This window comes from Amblyomma americanum, chromosome 2 (genome assembly GCF_052857255.1).
Source record: "Amblyomma americanum isolate KBUSLIRL-KWMA chromosome 2, ASM5285725v1, whole genome shotgun sequence".
NCBI classification, from domain to species: Eukaryota; Metazoa; Arthropoda; class Arachnida; order Ixodida; family Ixodidae; genus Amblyomma; species Amblyomma americanum.
The window spans coordinates 68,234,131-68,256,366 of record NC_135498.1 but is presented as its reverse complement, the minus strand read 5'-3'; the positions used below and the strand labels follow the sequence as shown (position 1 = coordinate 68,256,366).

The 22,236-nt window shown below is 47.5% G+C and overlaps 1 protein-coding gene across 5 annotated transcripts in view; it reads left to right on the top strand.

Annotated features, from left to right (window-relative positions):
- Positions 1 to 22,236, top strand: part of LOC144121372 (uncharacterized) — a 40,446-nt gene that overhangs the window by 9,581 nt on the left and 8,629 nt on the right. For 2 of the 5 annotated variants that reach the window (XM_077654565.1, XM_077654562.1), the window contains exon 2: positions 21,236 to 21,547. In XM_077654565.1, coding sequence (XP_077510691.1) covers positions 21,322 to 21,547 — 226 coding nt within the window. In that variant the 5' untranslated portion in view covers positions 21,236 to 21,321. Of the gene's footprint in view, positions 1 to 7,146; positions 7,809 to 16,513; positions 16,584 to 21,235; positions 21,548 to 22,236 lie in introns of all 5 variants that reach the window. The other 3 variants (XM_077654563.1, XM_077654561.1, XM_077654564.1) reach the window with 3 other exon arrangements.

The following is a 22,236-nucleotide window of genomic DNA, read 5'->3' as shown; positions in this document are numbered from 1 at the left end:
CTCCACTACGGCACCTCTTCTTCCTTTCTTTCACTCCCTCCTTTATCCCTTCCCTTACGGCGTGGTTCAGGTGTCCAACGATATATGAGACAGATACTGCGTCATTTCCTTCCTCCAAAAACCAATTATTATTATTATTATTATTATTATTATTATTATTATTATTATTATTATTATTATTATTATTATTATTATTATTATTATTATTATTATTATTATTATTATTATTATTACTATTATTATGCCTGGTGCTCTTTTCTTCCATTGCGTCATTCGTGCCGCAAGGACGCAAGACGCCGCTGCCTGACTCATCATCATCATCATCAGCCTTACTACATCCACTGCAGGGCAAAGGCCTCTCCCATGTCTCTCCAATTAACCCTATCCTTTGCCAGCTGCATCCACCCTTTGCCTGCAAACTTCCTAATCTCCTCCGCCCACCTAACCTTCTGCCGCCCCCTGCTGCGCTTGCCTTCTCTTGGATTCCACTCCGTTACCCTTAAAGACCAGCGGTTATCTTGCCTTCGCATCACATGCCCTGCCCAAGCCCATTTCTTCCTTTTGATTTCGACTAGGATGTCATCAAAACGCGTTTGTTCCCTCACTCACTCTGCCCACTTCCGGTCTCTCAACGTTGCACCTAACATTTTTCTTACCATGGCTCGCTGCGTTGTCCTGAGCTTAAGCTGAACCCTTTTCGTTATCCTCCACGTTTCTGCCCCGTGGGTGAGCACCAGTAAGATACAGCTGTTGTGCACTTTTCTCTTGAGGGATATTGGTAAACTGCCACTCATGATCTGAGAGAACCTGCCATATGCGTTCCACCCCATTCTTATCCTTCTAGTTATTCCCCTCTCATGATCCGGATCAGCGATCACTGCCTGCCCCAAGTAGACGTATTCCGGTCCTTTACCACTTCCAGCACCTCGCTGCCAATTGTGAAGTGCTGTTCTCTTGCTAGACTGTTGAACATTACTTTGGTTTTCTCCATGTTAATTTTTAGACCCACTGTTCTTCTCTGCCTTTCTAACTCATTGATCATGATTTGCAATTCATCTCCTGAGTGACTCAGCAAGGCAATGTCATCAGCGAATCGCAGATTATTTAGGTATTCTTCATTTATTCTTATCCCCAACTGTTCCCAATTCAGGCCTTGGAATACCTCCGGTAAACAGGCGGTGAATAGCATTGGTGAGATTATGTCTTCCTGCCTGACGCCTTTCCTTATTGGAGAGAGAGAGAGAGGGTTTATTGATAAGAAATGCAGAGAGGTTGGCCTGAAAAATAAATATCTGGCCTGCTACTCTGCTCTGGGGGACGGGAAGAGGAGATAAAAGAAGGTCACGATGGGGGACGATGATGATGGTAGGAGGCAGATGAAAAACTACTTAAAAAAAGGCACACTTTCTGACATCACAAACGCGAGACAAGGTCCGTGTCGCTCAAAAAGCGTGAGAGCGCTCGCGTTGCCTTTACAGTTCTGAAACTATCTGGCCAAGCGCCGAGGATCAAATCCTCAGAGAGGAGCGATGTGTCCACAGGCTTCAGAGCAGATGCGAGTATGAGTCTTTCACGTGCATACGCTGGACACGCCACTAAAACTTGTTCTATAGTCTCTAGCACGCCACATGTGGTACATTCCGGGGAGTCCGCTTGTCCTATTAAGTGCAAGTATTTGCGCGTGAATGCCACGTTTAAACGTAGTCTACGGATAACGCATGCAATAGGGCGAGGTATTCCGCGAGGAACTGAAAAGGTCATCGTCGAATCTAGCCGTTTAAGGCGGATGTGGCGGGTGTCTGGCAGGGCCCAGTACCTAGCCGTCGCCCTCCTCATCAGTTCCGAAAGGAGACAAGTTGTGTCCACTATAGAGAACGGTACAGCTGTACGCAGGCCACTGCTGAAGGCGCTCCTTGCTTCAGCGTCCGCGGTCTCATTTCCATCGAGTCCGCAGTGTCCGGGGATCCACTGAAACACTATACGGTGGCCGTTTCCCTGAGCAAATGATACGAGACTAATGATATCAAGAGCCAGAGCTTGGTAGGCTATGTGGCGTAGGAAGCATCCTAAAATGTGTAGCGCAGGTTTACAGTCGGTGAAAATGCACCACTCCTGAGGCGGTTCTCCGCAGATGTGGTGAATCGATTCCCGAAGGCCCACAAGCTCTGCAGCGGTTGAAGTAGACTTGTGTCCCAAAATGAATCTGCGGGTCGTCTGTTGTTCAGGGATTGCGAAAGCTGCTGTTGATGCATTTGGAGACGCAGATCCATCCGTGTAGACATGCACACATTTGTGGTATTCTGACCAGATGTAGGCAAGTGCGAGTTGCTTCAGTCCGCTAACCGGCATCGCAGACTTCTTGATTATGCCAAGGACAAGCAGGCAGACTGAAGGCTGAGCCATTACCCGTGGGGGCTGCAAGGAATGATGCGGCAGGGCATAGTCTGATGGCAATTCGGAGCGATGGAAGCGCAATGCGCGTGCAAGACTGCTGTCCGGTCGCTCATCAAAAATCTTCGTCAGCGGGTGCCAGCGGTGCCGTGTATAAGCGCACGTAAATATACACGAAGTGGTTCGTGTGACAGGTAGACCGATATTGGGCACGCACGAGATTCCTCAATCGTGCCTTTGTTCTAGGCACAACGTGGTAATCCGAGGCATATCATGAGCGCCTGTGCTTGGACACTCTCTAATGTCCGCAAGCAGGAAATACTCATGTTAGAGAGTACAGGAAGGCTGTAACGAATGTAGCCAATAAAGAGGGTATAGTAAAGTCGAAGCAAGGAGCGCTCCGTTGGGCCCCATTTAATGCCTGCCACAAAGCGAAGCACATGGCAAAAAAGAGTGAGTCTTTTCTTTAGCATGTTTATATGCCTCGACCATGACAGATCGCGGTCAATGATAATGCCCAAAAATCTGTGGTGGGAGACGTGTGGTATTGCAACCCCTTGAAGAGTTACCGGGTAGTGGCAGACAGACTTGCGCGTGAATGCGACCACAGCACATTTTTCAGCTGCCAAGTGCAAACCCTGACGCCGTAGGTACCTTGAAGTAGATGACACGGCACGTTGTAATCTCGCACGCATTTGCGGACGTGTCGAACCCGACGCCCAGATGCAGATATCATCAGCATAGGCACTGATGTGAATGTTAGTGGGAAGTTCATTCACCAGTCCAATCAATGCCACGTTAAATAGGGTTGGGCTAAGAACTCCTCCCTGAGGAACTCCACGGGAAACCTGATGACGGGTAGTCTCCCCATCAGGCGTAGACATGTGAACAGACCGGCCGTTGAGATAGCTCCCAATCCACGAATACATCCGGCCGCCAACGCCAATGTCGTCAAGGGCATCAAGGATGGCGTCATGAAGTACATTATCGTAGGCCCCCTTGATGTCCAAGAAGACAGCAGCGACGAGTCGGCGACTACGTTTTTCATGTTCCACTGTCGATATGAGGTCGATTACGCTGTCAATCGAAGAACGTCCCCTCCGAAACCCGGTCATCATATCCGGATAGTTCATTCACCAGTCCAATCAATGCCACGTTAAATAGGGTTGGGCTAAGAACTCCTCCCTGAGGAACTCCACGGGAAACCTGATGACGGGTAGTCTCCCCATCAGGCGTAGACATGTGAACAGACCGGCCGTTGAGATAGCTCCCAATCCACGAATACATCCGGCCGCCAACGCCAATGTCGTCAAGGGCATCAAGGATGGCGTCATGAAGTACATTATCGTAGGCCCCCTTGATGTCCAAGAAGACAGCAGCGACGAGTCGGCGACTACGTTTTTCATGTTCCACTGTCGATATGAGGTCGATTACGCTGTCAATCGAAGAACGTCCCCTCCGAAACCCGGTCATCATATCCGGATAGAGAGCATTCTGCTCTAAAAACCATTCGAGCCGCGCCCGCACCATTCGCTCCATAACTTTGCCGACGCAGCTTGTTAGTGCAACTGGCCGGTATGAGGTAAGCTCATAAGGAGGTTTGCCAGGCTTCAAAAGTGCAACCAGGCGGCTCATCTTCCAGTGTTCTGGAACGATTCCGGAAGCCCATGTATCATTGTAGTAACTGAGCAGCACAGTTCGGCCTTCCATGCCAAGGTGAGAGAGGGACGCGTACGAAATCCCGTCAGGACCAGGGGCAGATGGGCGCCTACACGAGGAAAGAGCAGCTTCTAGTTCAGGCATCGTGAATGGCATGTCGTAGTGGTCATCTGGTGAAGGTGGTACAAAAGCCTCCAAACTGGTTGATGGTACCATAGATGTGCCCACAACCATTTTGCAGAATTCTTCTGCTACCTCTACATTATTACGGCGTTGGTAAATAGACAGGGCATGGAAAGGACAGCGTTCCTGCGGGGGTGAACGCAAGCTCCTGGCTACATGCCAAATATGCGACAGTGGTTTGCGAGGGTCCAGCGATGAACAGAACTGCCTCCAACGTTGTCTCCCTAGTCTCGCTAGGTGGCGCTTTATTTGTCGTTGAGCTCGGCGACAAAGGGCAAGATCATACGTGGATTTGGTTCTTCTGTATCTCCTTTCGGCGCGCCGACGGACTGCGCGTAGTCATTCGAATTCCACGTCAATAGTTGACTCTGGCGTAGGCGCACATATATACCGCGTGGTCTCACTGAGAGAGGACGTAATCAGGCCTTCTATTTTAGATGGTGTTGAGAGGTCCACACAGGAAATCTCCACGGACGACCTAAAGGCAGGCCAGTCTGTATATCGCACGCGAGACGGAGTAGTAGGTGCGTACCACTTGACGCAAACATACGTTGGAATGTGGTCACTCCCATGTGTTTCCACGTCACTGCACCAGCTGACGTAAAACTGGAGACTTGCTGAAACAAACGCCAGATCCAAGCAGCTGCTGTACGACGTGCCACGCAGAAACGTAGGTGAACCATCGTTGATATTGATGAAGTTCTGGGAGTGCATAAAGTCAAACAGGTTACTGCCTCGGTTATTCATAACAGCACTGCCCCACTGAGGGTGATGAACATTAAAATCGCCCACTATGATATGAGGAGCTGGACAACTCTGGATGGCTGAATATAGGTACGAAGTATCAATGGCATCTCTAGGTGAAATGTAGGCACCGCTTATCGAAAAGACCCGTCCTTTTAGCGTGACTGTCAAGCAGATGTAATGGTTTGTGTTGTGTGGCTGTAGAACTTGGCGGACGTGCGCAACAACAACGGAGAGTAAAAGAACTTAACCTATATAGTTGAATTTATGAGCTCCTCTGATCATGAGGTTTGTTACAAGTAGAAGACGGGGCGCACTAAACTTTCCTCACGCACGTCATCGTACTGAGCGGTAAACGTTTTTGCACACGTTAACTCTCCGCTATTTAAGTCACTTGGCAGTTATTCAACATTTTCTAAACTATCATCATTAAGAAGCTCTCACGAGCTAAAAAATTCACATAATAATTCTATTACTGATTTAATCAAGCCCAGTTTTTCTCACGCGATGTAAAGTTTGGCCTCCGCCGCGGTGGTTCAGTGGTTAAGGCGCTCGTCTACTGAGCCGGAGTACGCGGGTTCGAACCCAGCCGCGGTGGCCGCGTTTCAATGGAGGCGAAACTAAAAAGGCGCCCATGTGCTGTTCGACGTCAGTGCACGTTAAAGATCCCCGGGTGGTCGAAATTATTCCGAAGACCTCCATTTTCTTCCTTTCTTCTTTCATTCCCTCCTTTATCGCTTCCGTTACGGCGCGGTTCGGGTGTCCACCGAGATGTGTGAGGCAGTTACTGCGCTATTTCCTTTCCTCAAAAAGCTATTTTCAATTTTCACCTTTGAATAGAAGTTTGGAACTTCCTTCCCTGTCCTACTTGATATGTTGTTGGAATTCCGCCACACCAGGGGCAGATGCTGTCATATCTGTCGGGGAAGATGATGTGGTACTTGTGTAGGTTAGGAAAGGTGTTCGTCTGTAGTTGTCGCCATTCCCTCGCCTCTGCCGCCGTTAGCTTACGGTGTGGTGGGGGATAGACTTGTCTTTGTGTTCGGAGAAGGAGGAGGCGCTCGCCGTACGTAGAGGGGAGAGGGGTGAGGTTTGGGAGGTTAGTCGCTCGGTTAGTATATCCTCGAGCTAGACTGTCCGCGGCCTCGTTTCCCTTGAGCCCCTCGTGCCCAGGAGTCCAAGTGATTACATGGGGCTGCTCCGGTCCCAAGCCCCCCGAACTAGACAAACATCACTCCGAGGAACAGTGGGAGTCTGCCCTGCTCAGCTCTGACTTGGCGACGCAGCGAAAGCTGATATCCCAAGCAAGAGCAACTGCGGTGGACATTGGGGTCCCGAAATAAGGACTCCACCCAAAATCTGCATTTTCGCCTCTCTATCCTACCTTTTTGGAATAAATGTTTTCTACTACTACTACTACTACTACTACCTGTCCTACTCGTGCTTTGCCTTTGAAATAATTTTTACATTCTGCGACTTGTAACTCATATGTGCTTGCTTTGCGTTTCCTATAGTGCTTTCATTGCATGTCATATGTTGTTGACTGTTTCGATCTATTCGTGCTGTTTTATAGCCTGCTTCAATAGCCTCACACCAAGCTGCTGTATGTGAAAAAAAAATGATGAAAGCGCGATTGTAGTTGAGCCGGTTGTAGTTGAGAAACAAGTGATACACCGCTGCTGCCCTTGTCATGCCAGCGACTGCTGTGTGGAATGCTGAACGAGCCACGATCTCTGGTGCCCTGCCTTAAAACAGGAGCGAAGACTGTAGTGGTGGCTGAACAGGGTTGCGAAAACCAGAACGCGTCCCGCCCTGTGTAAAAAAAAAAAACGTACACAAGGCGGTTTCCTCGCATTTCACGATTACTTGCGTTTTGAGAGACAGGCGCCACTCTCTCTCTTCCGTAACAGCGTGCAAACTTGCGTCCCTCCTCCTCCTCCTGCTCGTTCCCCTCCTTTCTTCTGTCTTGTATTGTTCCGCGACGCCGAGCGGAGACTATTATCGCTGGGAAAATGGTCGTCAAGGTCTGCGAGTAGCCAACAAATAAATGCTATCGAAAGCATCAACAGGCGAGCAGTGGAAGCGAGAGAGGGCAGACGTTAATTAGGGGAGAGGGCGTTGTCCGTGGAGGCGTGGTTCTTCTTTCTTTTTTCTTTCTTTCCGTCCGAGGAGCACACACTTTCCCGAACCGCTCGGGTCTGACACGCGAGGACACCCGAGAGCGTGGCAACAGCACGCTGTGCCTGTCCCCTCTGCAAGACCGTCTCAGACGCCATGTCGCGCGGAGAGGCTCCGTGAAGCGCGGTTGCCGCTCTGCCAAGACCTGTCAACGCGATGACCTTCAGCCAACGTGTTTGCGGGTGTGTATGGGATAAGTTTGTTTAAAAGCTCACTCGAGAGGGCTCGCGGAGCATCACATTTGATCTGCGACCAAACTGCACCGTACGCCATTGCCGGAAGCTTTTCCTTTCGAAATCGGCGGATGCCTTTGCGTGCAGCGGAAGCCAAGGTCGCGCCCTAATTGACTGGTGCGATCTCCGCTCCCGCATGAACGACGACTGATGTAACTATGCGCGCCAAGGCCGGGATGTGTGTGCGCGCGATTGTAGCGGTGCAATAGTGGTAGTGCAATAGTGCGACATAGTAGTGCAAGGTGTTGTCAATCGGTTCTGGGATTTAAGTGTGGCAAGAAAACGGACAGCCAGACCATGCCTTGTAGCGAACACTCTGCGGCGTTCTCGGCAAACTCAAGGTGAAACAGTGACGGATTTCACTGTCGGATCCTGGCTCTGCAAATTCCACCGACAATTTCCGTCCCTTTTTCCAGAGCGGTGAGTGTGCTTTCAGAGTTCTGGAAGAACTCAATGCGAAAGGTAGTTTCCTGTTAAGAAGAAAATATACTGCTTGCTATGAACCTTCACAGTGCAAGTTGGTGTAGCGGTGTAGCGGTGTAGTTGGTGTGCGGTGTAGCGCAATGGCCGCGAACTACTCAAGTTGGTATTCGTTAAGACTAACGCAAATGCACGCGGACAAACAACGAAGTCACAGACGCCAGGGATCAACTAAGAAAGCATTAAACTATACGGTATAAGTGTTATTAAATAAACTGCCTATGCGCACCCGAAATTCATGGTTGCTTGCACAAGACAGGAGCCGGGCGTAGCGCGAAGACACAGGACAAGTGCTGGCGTTTCTTTTATGTTAAACGTCAACTAGATAATTGTCTATTAAAAAAAACACCAACTGCTACCCAAATACCAGCAAGCCCAAATACTCACGTTACCCCAGCGTAGCAGGAATAACATACTTGAGAGTCTGAAGCTTTTTTCTAATAGAGCAGCAGACGCGAACCGAGGAGAAACGTTAACCAGGAGCCATTTTCAATAATGATAGTAACAATAGCTGGTCATCGGGAACAGAAATTAAACTATTACAACACAGCAAAGGAAAACTGACACACAGAGACAAGCTGGTACACAACTGCTGACTTCTAGCAGTTGAAAACCAGCGCTTTCTCTCTTGTCTCTGCCCATCGGTTTTTCTGTGTTGCGCTGTTTCAATTTAGCCAAGCATCACAAACTATCACGCAGGCTAACCATAGGGAATGGAAAGGTGCAGCAGCTGTCTCATCTCGGTTGATACATCAACCACTCCGCGTGAGGGAAGGGGTGAAGAAGAAATAGAGCATGCACAGACGTCGCACAGCACACGGGCGTATTTTGTGTTTCGCCGCCACCGAAACACGGCTTAAAAGGCGGGGCTTGAACCAGCGTCGTCGGGCCCAGCAACCTAACGCTTCAGACACTAAGCCAACGCAGCGAGTTAGCTTTCAATGCAACATCGGGACCGTCAACTGAAGGCTTAGCAGTGTCATGGACGGATTATGGACTATTTTTAGAGGGGGTGGTCTTATTTGCAGAATGCATTTCTTGAGCGTTCATCTCTCACAAATTTCTGTGCGGGTAAGCCCCTGTGAGGCGAGGCACCGAAACAGCGAATACGGCACCAATGAGGCGGGACGAATAAATTGAATGTTCGCGAAATCTGCGAAGTCAATAGACGCAGCAAAACACCAGCACTGAGGAACGTAGTTCTGTGATTGTTTCTAACGATTGAAAAGAAGGTATACCTTCTTCAGACCCTGTGTGCATTAAAACACATGTTTGCTTTTACGGAATATTAAAAGAAAAACGCACCATTTCTGCAGCCTCAGCGCCATTTGGAGTAAAAGGGTGCTCCCGTGCAGTTAGATTTTCAAGAACTGTGTAACCATAAAGGTCCTCTGAGGAGCCTTACTAATCAATTGATTTGTCTAAATCAAATTTCTGCTCCGAGCGGACAAATAGCTCCCAAGTGTCTCGTCCATATCCATGAGGTTATTGTAATTTTTATTTTATAAGCATTTTGTCGGGCATGTGATCAACTACACATGTATACGTCATAAAGCGTTGCTGCATGTTTCAGGAGGCACAAAGGCCCGTGGCAGAGAGCACGGAGAAAACTAAAAAAGGATGACCTGTAGACCTACGTTTGCGAAAATTTTTTGTACACATTCCAGACTTAAAAAATGCATTTGAATTAACGCTGACGCGCCGAAATTTTGCTTGGGTTTGCCGAGCATATAGTTTGCACAGTGAAAAAGTCCGGCCAAGTAAATAGAAGTGAGCCGAAGCAGCCTAAGAGAAAAAGTTCGGTCAAGAAATTTCAGCATGTTTCCGTGCCTGCCCTATTGTTTCAGGTGCATCGCTTTCCTGAAAAGTCAGTAAACTAACCTACAACAAATAATTATTTATATGGGAAGAAATTTAGGTATTGTAGAAAGGGATATCATCAAATGTAAACTTAGCGTCCCAAACTACATGTTCGGATCAAGCCTGACTTGCGCATATAGATCGAAAACCTGCGGAGTACGAAAGCAATGCCAATGGACACAAGAAAAGGGAGGTGGCTGGCAAACAGAAGTTGGCTGTGATTGTTGGAGTGAAATTTATGCCGATTGAGATGCAGTCATAAACTGAAACCGTAACAACCGGAGCGACGTGTGTGTTTGAGTAAAGAACACGTTACTACTTTTGCAGTTGTACAGAAACACCCGAACCAGTTTTCGTCCCATAAAAACAAGGGGTCAGTACATGTGATCAGAGGAACGAGAACGCGGCGCACGTAGAAATTCTAGAATTGAATAGACAATTCTAGAAATGAATAGACGTACCGAGTTTTTCAAACACAGGACTTCAGTTTTATTTCCGGGCCCCGCAGGCTTGTTCCTCTCGCATCGCCGGAGCCCGTACCCAACAATTCTGGACAACAGCATTTTTGATCAGGAAAGGGTGTATGAACGCAATTTTTTTATATATTGTAAGATTTCACTATAACGATCAATATATCCGCAGATCTCACGTCGACGGGCTTGCATTTTTTTTTGCTCTTAACGCTTTTGCTATCGTCAAAAGCGTTCCCAGTTGGTTTTCTATGGCTGTCTTAAATGCTCGATTCGAGCGATGGAAAAACTTTAATAAAAGAAAGATTTTGCTACACATCAGAATAATGAATTATTACCTTCAATATTTCCATAGCAGCACCTTGTAATTTTTCAATATTCAAAGTTTTTGTCCAAGAAAGTTATTATGCGTTAACATTAGAGGGGACTGTTGAAGCGAAAATGGCGACCGCCGTCTGCCAGTAGCCAGTGGAAAGTAAGTTGCCCGCAACCCAGTGGGCAGGTTGCCACCTGCCCACATTGGCAGGCAGCAGTATGTAACCTCTGATGTAACGACCTTTCTTGTGTTAACTTCGGGTATAACGAACCTTAGTATGCCACCTTGGATATAACGAACTTTAGTCTATTGTTTCGGATATAACGGACCTAAGTATACCACCTCAGATATAACGAACTTAAGTGTAAAGGCTTGGATATAACAAACCTTAGCGGTCAACCTCGAATATAACGACTGTTCCGCTGCTATCACATTCAGACGATCCACCGAAGGTTACCTAAGAGTTTTTTTTTCTGATTTGTGCGAGCAGAAATTGATATCGGCGATGTTTCTAGCTAATGCAAGCAACACTTCTCAGTTATTTACATTAAATTAGCACAACTCCTGAGTAATTTACATCTAAATTAAATTGATAAGCATTTCGCAAAGCACCGCACAGACGGTGCAACGAGCGAATTTGTTATACCGCGACTACGTATAGTATAAACGAGTATATATGATACAATGGCCACGCGCGTACCTATAGCTGCACCTCACCTTCACTTCCTCGTTTCTGAGTGATTGCAGACCGACGCACATAGACGCGCTTCAGTGATTGCTTTAACTTCCCATCTAAGGCTATGGCCACGGATGACACACTTCTCTGCTTCACCAGACCGAAAAAAAAAAAAAATTGCAACCGGCTGGCATATTATAAACCCGCGGTTAAAAAAATATGAATATTATTTTCTGTTATGTTCCTCCCTGTAGTCGCGCTGTTGGGATATGGCAACGCTACATCAACTAACACAACTATGCCTTATAGTTCAGAAACACTTGTAAAGAAATGTCCACGCCGTTAAAATAACGCATAAAAAAATACGCGAGCACATCAAAATATGAAAGAAACGACATGCACGCGTTACAAGCCTGTATGTCTGGATGTTAAGTGAAACAATGCCAAAATGAAGCCGATTCCGATAAGCTGAAGGGGGGGGGGATGCCAAAATGGATAAATAGGTCAGCGGCAGTGGAATCGCCATGCGGCCTTGCTTGATAAGAGCGGCGCAAACAATGGGGGAAATGACCAATAAGCAAACTGCTTTACGTCCTTTCACTATGCAATCAAATGCGAGCGGTACAGTGTTAATCGGCCGGAGGACAATCACGCCCGCACTATAAGCCCTGGCGGACGTCATGCTCATTCCACGGGGCATGTCAAAAGATAATACAAAGCGTGGTGTCAAAATCCAACACAATCAAGGCTGCACCGTTAGTAGCTTAATACTAGAAGAATTCAAGACAGTGGGGATGAGGAGATTAAGGCAGTATTTCGCTTTCTGCTTGCCGCTGTACCAAAGTAATCATCCTTGAGATTGTTTCCGTGTGCATCTGCCTTTGAACCTGGCGGCCTCATCAACTGGTACTTGGCTTGGCTACTTGATGCATGCTTGCGAAACGTTGTCCTCGTTGGGGATGTACCGATGTAGTCATCGCACTTAAGGTGGAACGTAAGGTTGACTTGCAGCTCCAATGTAACAAGTCCCACGAGCGTCGGACAATTATTTGTTCTCTCTGCAAGCTACTCAGAACGAAAAACACTATTTCCGCCAGGATATTGATAACTTGTACACAAGGAAAAATGGAGTATCGACAGATTTAAATCCGCGACAAATGCATGGGAGTGCAAGCTGATACTCGAGAGTCCTTACGAGCAAAGTTGGAAAGGGTCCTCTAAATTCGGGTTGGTTCGGTTCGATTTCATTTTTGTATTTCCCGCCTTGCCTTATTGGCTGAAGCGACGCCACGTCCCAGATATAGCTGGGACGTGGCGTCGCTTAACCTTAGCTGGGCTTGAGCCAATTAAGAAGAGGGAAGGTGGGGCCTGGATTTGCGAAAACTTACCAAAAAGAAGTGATTTTTTTTGTGCATCTATGCATAAAGAACGCCAAGATTCCTCACAGAAATCTTGTCTAAACAGCGTGCTTGTATGAGCAGAGGAAGGTATTTAGAACGGTGCGAACCATATATGGCAATCCGCGTTTGCATGATTATTTTTTGTTTGAAAAAAAAAAGGAGAACCTCAAACCGTGTTTTCCTTTGATAAACAAGACAAGAGAAAATAAAGTGGAAAAAATTCTTGTTATTAAATAGACCGCGTGTGGGTTCCTGACTCTCAGTACAAGTACTGGACCGCCATCGGTTGCATCGCTTAGCGTGCGCACTAGTTTTGAGAGTTTACGAAAGGCGGCATCCGCTTAGTACTTTCCGAATACATTGCGGTGATAATAATGCTTCCTTTTTTTGCCGATCCATGAGGAAATCGCACACTTTAAGCAAGCCAATAAATCGTTTCGTTTATCGTTTATGGGTGTTTAACGTCCCAAGGCGTTTCAGGCTGTGAGGGACGCCGTAGTGAAGGGCTCCGGAAATTTTCGTCCACCTGGGGTTCTTTAACGTGCACTGACATCGCACAGTACACGGGCCTCTAGAATTTCGCCTCCATCGAAATTCGACCGCCGCGGCCGGGATCGATCCCGCGTCTTTCAGGCCAGCAGCCGAGCGTCATAACCACTGCGCCACTGCGGCGCGTAAGCCAATTAATCATACCAGATGTACTGCGTAATGTGACGCTGGACCACATGGACAACACCCTTATAACAACAGTAGATTCCCAGCGATCTGGTGAACATGCTGAACAAAAAGAGATGCATTTGGTTGCAGACCTTCTTACTTTAAAACAAAATTTGTATTTGCAGGTGGTGCAAAAGCTCAATGACCACTCTTTAAAATTTATTTTGAAGCAACTATGGAACCAAATCTTATAATTCTTGTTCAGAAGACAACCCACATTTCAGGAAACGAATCCAGCAGCTTTCATTGCTGTAGCTTAAGTAATCGCTTAAAAAGTGTTCCTTAACGAAAATAAAAAAAATAATACATTTTAATAACGTCAGAATGCCTCGAGATCATGTAGACATAACGCAAGCGCCCAGCATATTTTCAGCTTGTTTGCTTGAGTGGAAACAAGACTAATGTCAAAGCGGATTAGATGCTTCTTTAACTTACCATTTCCCTTATAAGCGCACAACGAACAGCGGGAAATACAAAAATGCGGCAGAATGGTTTCACAGCGACCATGATAGCCCCGGAAGCATTTGTTCTCGGCACAAGGCACCTGTGTACTCACTGCCAGAGCTCTTTTGCGGCTTCTCATCTTGTAGGCGCTGCTGCTGGCCTTACGCTGTCGTTGTTCTGGAGGCTTATATGGCGCATACCCACTGTGCCGAGTAGTAGTAGTAGTAGAAAACATTTATTCCAAAAAGGTAGGATAGAGAGGCGAAAATACAGATTTTGGGTGGAGTCCTTATTTCAGGACCCCAATGTCCACCGCAGTTGCTCTTGCTTGGGATATCAGGCTACGCTGGGTCACCAAATCGGAGCTGAGCAGGGCAGACTCCTACTGTTCCTCGGATTGATGTTTGTCTAGTTCGGGGGGCTTGCTACCGGAGCAGCCCCATGTTACATGGTATGTTGTTGGAATTCCGCCACACCAGGGGCAGATTCCGTCGTATCTATCGGGAAACATGATATGGTATTTGTGTAGGTTTGGGAAGGTGTTCGTCTGTAGTTGTCGCCATTCCCTCGCCTCTGCCGCCGTTAGCTTACGGTGTGGTGGGGGATAGACTTGTCTTTGAGTTCGGAGAAGGAGGAGGCGCTCGCCGTACGTAGAGGGGAGAGGGGTGAGGTCGGGGAGGTTAGTCGCTCGGTTAGTATATTCTCGAGCTAGACTGTCCGCGGCCTCGTTTCCCTCGAGCCCCTCGTGCCCGGGACTCCAAGTGATTTGGTGCTTGCATGTGGAATTTTGAACTTGTGGGGTAGTCAGAATGGGAGCGACGGAGTGTGGAAGTCTGCCAGAGAGGAAGAGGCGACACGCGGACTGGGAGTCGGTAATAATTTTTAACTAATTTCCCGTAGCATCGCCGAGCTGGATTGCGAGGGCAATTGCAGCAGTTTCTGCTACTGTGGGAGAGCAGTTTCGTAGGGAGGCGCTGGCGATTTCCTTGAAATTGGTGTCCGAGTGCTTATGCCCTTTTGCTTTTCCTCCTTCTCCACGTGCACAAAAACGCGCTTCAAAGAGGGGCAACAAGTAGACAGAAAACAGCCGGCAACGTGCACCGTCTTCAATGAACAAAAGTCTTCGCACTAACGGCAATGGGCACGCAAGGGCAGCGGTGGCGGCGCCCTTATCTGGCGAGGGCAGCGACACTGGCAGCGGAGTCGAAAACAAATGCCGTCATGTTTTTTTCTTAACGCCTGCAGCAGTTATATGGCGCGTTTGCGCCGATGAAGTGCTGTGTGGCGGTGTGTACATATGTACGAATCCCCGTAGATGTAGATGCTTACCGAGGTGAACTAACTGTATGGAGGTCGCGGTATCTTACACATGCGGGACACTGAGCAGAATGGTTTATTTCCAGAGAAAGGGAGAAAGGTCGGACTACACTATCAAAGCCTTGTCTGCCTTCCAAACACAAATATTTATTTAATGCCTTCCAGACACGAATATCTATATAAAAGTAGTAGTTAGGTGGCGTGTTTAATTTCATATGCGCACGTGATGTACAAGTTTTCAAGGAGTGAATTTCGGGCAGATCTTGTGCTAGATGTCTGCTCGAATTGGTCGTATTGAGAGCGAAGAAATTTTTGCGGCTTATTAGCGAAAGGAAAAAGTGGCCCCAGTGTGACTGCGAGGTCAGATAATGCAGCTAGGCCTAATTTGCCGAATTTCGCCACCAGTCGCGCGTGGTCGGAAGGTTGTAGCAGTCACTTGTATTACAGATCCATTGGAAAACTTATCTTTGCGTCTAATTCATGGCAGTACCGCACTCTTCCTATACATGCTGAGAAGCCGTCACATGGGGAATTAGTACCTCGCAGTTGTAATATAATCTTACGGCAGGATCTATGGGTAACTTCTGGAGAGAGTAGCTTGGGGTAGCCGTCCTGCTCACACAGTATATGAACTAAAAATTCTTTCACCCCCTCCCTCCTTATTGAAAAAAAAAATGGCCGTGGTTTAGCTCTGGTTAAACCACGAGTGACGCGATAGCTTCAGCTGGCCGAGTGGAACTCGCTCAGTCGAATTGCAGTCAATCTTTCGCCCCTGCGTTTCACTAAGCGTTCCTTCTTCATCTTCGTCCCTGGACGTGGATTCAGTCTTTGCTCCCCACTCTGCCTCTCCACTTCCCCTCCCCCTCCACACTGTTTCGCCGGCGCGCCGCCGGCAGCTGCCCTGCACCACGTGACCAACCATGAGACCAACTACGCACCACGTGACCATTCACGTGACCGGGGCTTCACCTCCACGCTGAAGGGTCGAAATGCTAGCGTAATGTAGCTATCGCTAGTGCCAGTGTTGTTTTCTCAAAAAGTTTCTCGCTCGGAAAGGGGTTGGGGGAGCGGTGATACCGAAAACATGAAAAAGTAAAAACGAGCAGCTTTAGGGAGTCGCATATACTGCAACATGGTGGTCGAGGTCTCTGATATGGTCTGATCCAGCGTGTTGACTACTGTTAGTGAAGATAGAGAGATAAAGAAAAAACAATATACCTTAACGGAACAGCGAAAAGATTGCTGCCGGCATGCCTGACGACAGAGACACGGCCTCGCGAAGGTGATATGCGGGGCGCGACATAACGACTCTCGCGGCGCGCGTTCCGATACGCTGTCCCTTTCACTACGCGAACACGTGAGCGCTTTTGTAGAGCGCTGGAGGCGGAGCTTGCGCCCGTGAACTTGACTCTTTCTTTCGCGTTCGTCGACCGAAACTTCCGCAGTGCGCGCCCACGCTGGAGGTGGCTTTTACAAGGCAGTGGACGTCGGCCCCATATACTGCGGCGCGCTCCGGTAAGGCTTTTCTAGTCTTCACGTTGATATCTCTTAGGACAAAAAAATTGAATAGTTACATCTTCTCAATACTCCCTATGGAGCTGAAGGTTGGAGTATGGAAAGGGAGATGACAGAGGTAACGAGAGCCAAGAAGCCAACATAGGTTAAGTAATAAACGTGATTTAGTGATAGCGTAGTTGGAATCAGGACAAGCAAAAAGTAGGCCGGGATGACCGACAGTTTGGTTGGGAGATTAGATTTAAAGATTTGCTGGGGCAGGGTGATCGCTCCGCGGAGTATCACTTATCCTGAATATCTGTGTACAGCGTGTACTTGTATTCATGCACAAGCGCACGGTAAGATAAGGATTTGTTGCATTGCATAGTGCGCAAAAAGCAGTGCACGTGGTATAGGAATGGCGGATTTGTGTAGTTTTTTTTCTAAGGTTACAGTATTGTGTCCTTAAGATCGATCGAAATATCGCTTCAAATACAAGTTGTGGAACCTTGCCGTGTCATTTTAACCCCGGAAAACTCAGTCTTAACCAAGTGTCTAAAGCGTTTTAACGAAGTAAATGCAGCCCCTCCAGCAACTTATCGCATTGTACTTCGCTATACGGATATAACAAAATAATCATTACGACGAAGCTATTCCTGTGCACCTTGACCCGTTGAGGTGTTTTGCACATAAATTTGTACAAAGCAAACTTGGGGATTTTTCTAACAGTGTGATAGGTCTAGGAGTGATTTCTTTGTTTCATGTGAATAAAACATCCTTCACGTCGCTAATAATATGTTTGTTATACCAATGAGCGAACGCATTGAAAAATATTTGACAAAGCAGTGACTTTGTAACTCGTCCTCTGTCATTTTAATCCAGACAGATCTGGCCGCCTGTATTAATATCAATCTTATTTCGCGAATTCCTTGAGTCATTTGAACCTTCGAAACTGCAAGTGATTCACTAGCCCTAGGCTGTTTGCTTGACAAATCCTGGCATTTCAATATTGCAATTTCCAAAAATAAGTGGCACTTTGAAAGAGATTTTGTATATGCCTGCAAACGATTAACCGTCGGTGTTTTGAGTTTGGAAAACAAACAAAATGGCTTTCTGGACGCCTGAATACATAGCAGTATTTTTGAGGTTTTAAAAGTGTTCCTTTCATTCAAAATAACCAGCTGCGGCTTAACGGGTTAAGCTTCGCTATGAACAAGATCGAATGTCCGTGACAGCGGAAGCAGAATATGATGCATCTTTGGGATCTCCGCCGGGTCAAGGCAATCGCTCGTGGAAATTGCTATACGCCACAAGGATTCTAATGCATTCTATGCGGCGCGCATTGCAAATAACAACGCAGAACACAGCAGAATACACTTGAGGACAGGAAAGTACACCGGGTGCAGTGTTTTTTCGGCGACAATCATGGAGTACTTTAGCGAATAGCCAAACGATTACGAACAGCTCAACACGATCTCTCTGAAATAAATGAGTCGCATCTTTATCTCTGGGTGCTCGCAGACATTGAAGAGTTTGACGATTTTGTGGGATAAACGCGGGCCAAAAGGCTTACAATTGAGTGAAAGTACACATAAGATCGCTGTTCAAACGTACCGCCATCACAATAAACAACGCGCATCTGTTTTTATGGTTAAAATTATGCGCTCTCTGTTGCTTCGATGCATGCACCTCTCATTGTCATGGCGCTTAATGGTAGACCATCCAGTGCATGCTTTTCAGCTCAGCTGGACCATCTGACAAGAAGACTTAGAAGTCCCAGAAAAGGACAGGAGAAAGAAGTCATTGACTTTCGGCTTATCAGACAGCAAAGTGACAGACGTAGTTATAGAGTAGCCTATTCCCCCCTCTACGACTGCACCAACTCCTAAAACCCTTAGTTGTCCAGTATGCACCCAGTTTGCGCATTGTCAAAATTGCCCAATCCTGGGCACACTTGTCGCTTAGGGCTCGCCCTTACAGAAATTTGAATAGACACACCATACGATGTCTATAGACTGTCTATGTACTTTGTAAAGAGGTTTTTGTAAAGGTCAGCCCATCATCACAATTACCTTTTTGTGCAGCACGTGAACTTAACGTTTTCGGTTACGAAATGTTCGATGTTATGACACGCCCGCACAAAAGTTCTATAGAACGTTACCTGTCTCGCCTACCTGTTCTTTGTTGTAAACCCTTGTTCTTAAGTACAGCGCGCCAACAGCATAAATATAAAAAAAAAGTGTGCAGAGCATAGATCGTCTACAAAGGATTTATGGAGTGTCTGTTGAAATTTTTGCAAGGGAGGCTGACGCCGACGGCGCCGCTGACTGTGTAGAAAGCTCCAGATGCAGTTCGCTGTCGTAGTAAAAAGGCCTCAGCACAGGAGCTAAATCGATCCGAAAAGCAGCCTATCGGTCTTCGAACTCCACGCCACCACCATCGCTCAGAACAATGTCTTACGTAACTAGTCTTCGCTGCGTGGATAAAGAAAGATAGCGGTTGTATCTGTGGCCGTACAATGCTATGACAGGCGTATACCCAGTGAAAGCTATACCGTTGACACGTCCGCATTACTTATTACACCTATATGAGAAACTTTCTCAAATCGCGACATGAGGATCTTTTGTCGACCCGTGGTCCGAATAGAACTGGGATTGGGGGACACACTCACTGTGGGGTACAGGTTCTCTTTTCACTGTTTGCGATTCGTTTTGTCGGTAGCCGCAACTAGGTTCAACGCCTCCCGTGTTCTAACGCCGGCGACATCGCACGCTTCGCGATGAATCCGTTTGGACACCTCATTTCGTTCACTTGTTGCAACGTGCAGCTGTTTACGTTGAGCCGCGGTTTAAGACAGCGCGAACTGCTGGCGTGATTACCGCGTCGTACTTACTAAAGTGCAGACTCGCGAAGGAAAAGAGTTGAATTTTTTTTACCATTTTTATAGTTTTGGATGGCTGTCTCCTTCTGACTGCGCCGAGAAATAGGCACGAAGGCTAGCGAGTGGGATAGTGGAAGGAAAAGTAGTAGGAGAAGGCTTGATTTGAAGAAACAGACTGATCTGGTTTGTATCAATGAGGCGTTGCGAGATATGTGTACGGTGGGTGCAAAACCCGTTTAGCGGGCTGATTTAAACATCGCTCAGTTTTTTTTAGGAGTTTATAACTGTACGCCATTTGGTAACTGATATTAACGGTGAAAAACAGCAGAATACACGGCATGGAGTCGGTGGACAAGTGTTGCCAGTGTTGCTGTATCGCCTCGTGTTGCCAGCTGGCTTCGCCCTGCGTCTTCTGTGCTTTTTCGTCCTTGCTATGCCCCAGTATTTCATCCGATATTACTGGCTAGCCTTCAGCTTTTTGTTGTTGTTGTTGTTAGGCTAACCTAAGAAAATTATACTCACATTTGAATTCGGCGATCGGAGTTGAAAATAAAAAGAGACGGGACATGGTAACCATTCACTGTCTGCAGAGGGAATAAGTAATCAAATTGGAGTATTTTTTACGTAGAAAGACCCTCTTTTAAGTAGAAATACCATTTCTAAAGTTAGCCGCGCCATCAGAACATGCAGAACTCCGGGTGGTGTCATTATACATTTACAGGCACCTCTCTGATTGTTATCTTCACATAAACACGTTTATTGCGTGTCGCACAAATGCGCTGCCTGTGGAAAGTTTACACTAAGGCTTGCAGACTCGCTGGACATCGCTGTGTCTACATCACTCACTCGCATGCTTTGGGGGTAATAAAAGGAGTTCCCAGAACGTGTCGTGCTTTCTGAAATATTCCGGAACAAATATGCCGCCGTAGTATCTTTGCAAGGCGATAGGTATGCCCGCAACCCGTTTCCTGAGTTACCCGCTCGCTTATCTGAAACGCGAGGACTCTGTTCTAGCCTTTTATCTCTATAAGATACGAAAGGGGAGATTTTCGGAGGTGGAATGTTAGGAAACCCCAACAACTGGCAGTGTTATTTTTAATTTTTTTTTGTAAGGCGTACTCATTGTTTGAAGCTGCGTAATGCCCTCTAATCTGTCACACCTGCTACTTCAGCTCCGCATATCTCTTTGTCAACACCCAGCTGAAAAAAAGAAAGGAAAGGCAGCTAAACAAGTGAACTTGCGGGAAAGTGTGTGGTGACATTGCTTGAATGACGGGGAAGTTTTGTAGTCTGTTTGCGTAGAGAGGGGTGGGGGGGGGGGGAGGCGAGGGTTGTTTTCTAGCGTCATTCTCTTTGGCTGTTCATATCGCACGTCTCGCCAGAAGCTAAATACATGTAAGGGACGCATTGAGGTACGCAAGCCGGAGCATCAACTCTGCAACTGCACGTCGCAAGCGACGCGAACTGTTACATACCCATTCCTGCCACTCTCTCCCCCTGTTGCGAGCGCTTCTGAGTGGTCACGGTCAGTCATGGCAGAATAATATTGGTTTGTTTTTACACAAACGGAGAGGGATTAGGCCGTGAAAAAAAAAATCGCACATCGAGTAAATGACAGCGGAAGGTGCGACAGAGGTGTGCGACCTTCTGTTTTACTCACTGAGACCGCAACACGCCGAGAGGATGGAAGTGGCATGAGTCCAATGACGATATCTCTCGAGTGCTCCCGGTGTCACACCGTATGAAAGTTCAAGAGGAGGTCGCATTTTGCTTCTGTGTGGTTTCATTGCAGACCGAGCTTAAGACGCAGCCGATGACCACCAGCAGCAGACTGAGAAGCTGGCGGCCCTGAAAGGGAACCCATATACGACAGGAAGCATGCCCAGTCTAGAAGAACGGCAGCAACGGCCCAGACGGCCAGTGGGTCCCGACGGCCCTCTGTCCTGGATGGTGGCTGTGGCCTGTTCGTGGAACCTGCTCTGGAGCAGTCTGGTTCGGCGCTCCACGGGAATCATCTACGTGGCCCTGGTGAGGACCTTCGGGGCCAGTCGAGAGCAGACCAGCTGGGTGCTCAGCGTCGGCACCAGCCTCGCTTGGCTGATCGGTGAGTGGGTGTCTCTCATCCTCGCATGTGGCCCTTGGGACATCGAGTGGAGTGAGAAAGTCTCGCGGCTTTCCGGTTGGAGCCGATCCAGTACTGACTGTGACATTTAACTCGCGACTGGTGAATGGTAATAATTAGCGGACATGACTTGAACACAGGGCGAAAATGGACACGGAAGGACACCCACCCTGCGTCTGCACTCTCCTTATGACCCTGTTCTTCTGTTGTTGTTTTTTTGCGCGTGTTTTTGCGCCAACTCCTCAGGCCGACTTTTAAACGTGCTCCGATTATACACGTACTGAGCTTTGCATCAGGATTCCACTAGCAGCAGTGGTGCCGCCGGTCTAGTAACCATTCCCCCTTGTTCAGTAGAACTTATTCGGTCAAACTGAATAATAGTGGTGTAGAGGGGCTAAGAGTACTGTTTTAAATCAAGGAAACCACTGCTTACAACTTCACCAAGAAGGGCACTTCAGCCGCAGTGAGGAAGGGATTGAAATTTCGGGCCTGACCCGGGGAGATTGTATGAAAACACTACCGGAGCGAACGCCAATTACTTGCACACACTTCGTCTTGAAAGCCTCTCTAAAAGTGTTTGGTTGGTGATGTATTCCTTTTTTTTACACTTAGTAATTCTAGACGCGTGCAATAAAATCTTAATCGTACGTCAGAGCCATTGTTGTCTTGGT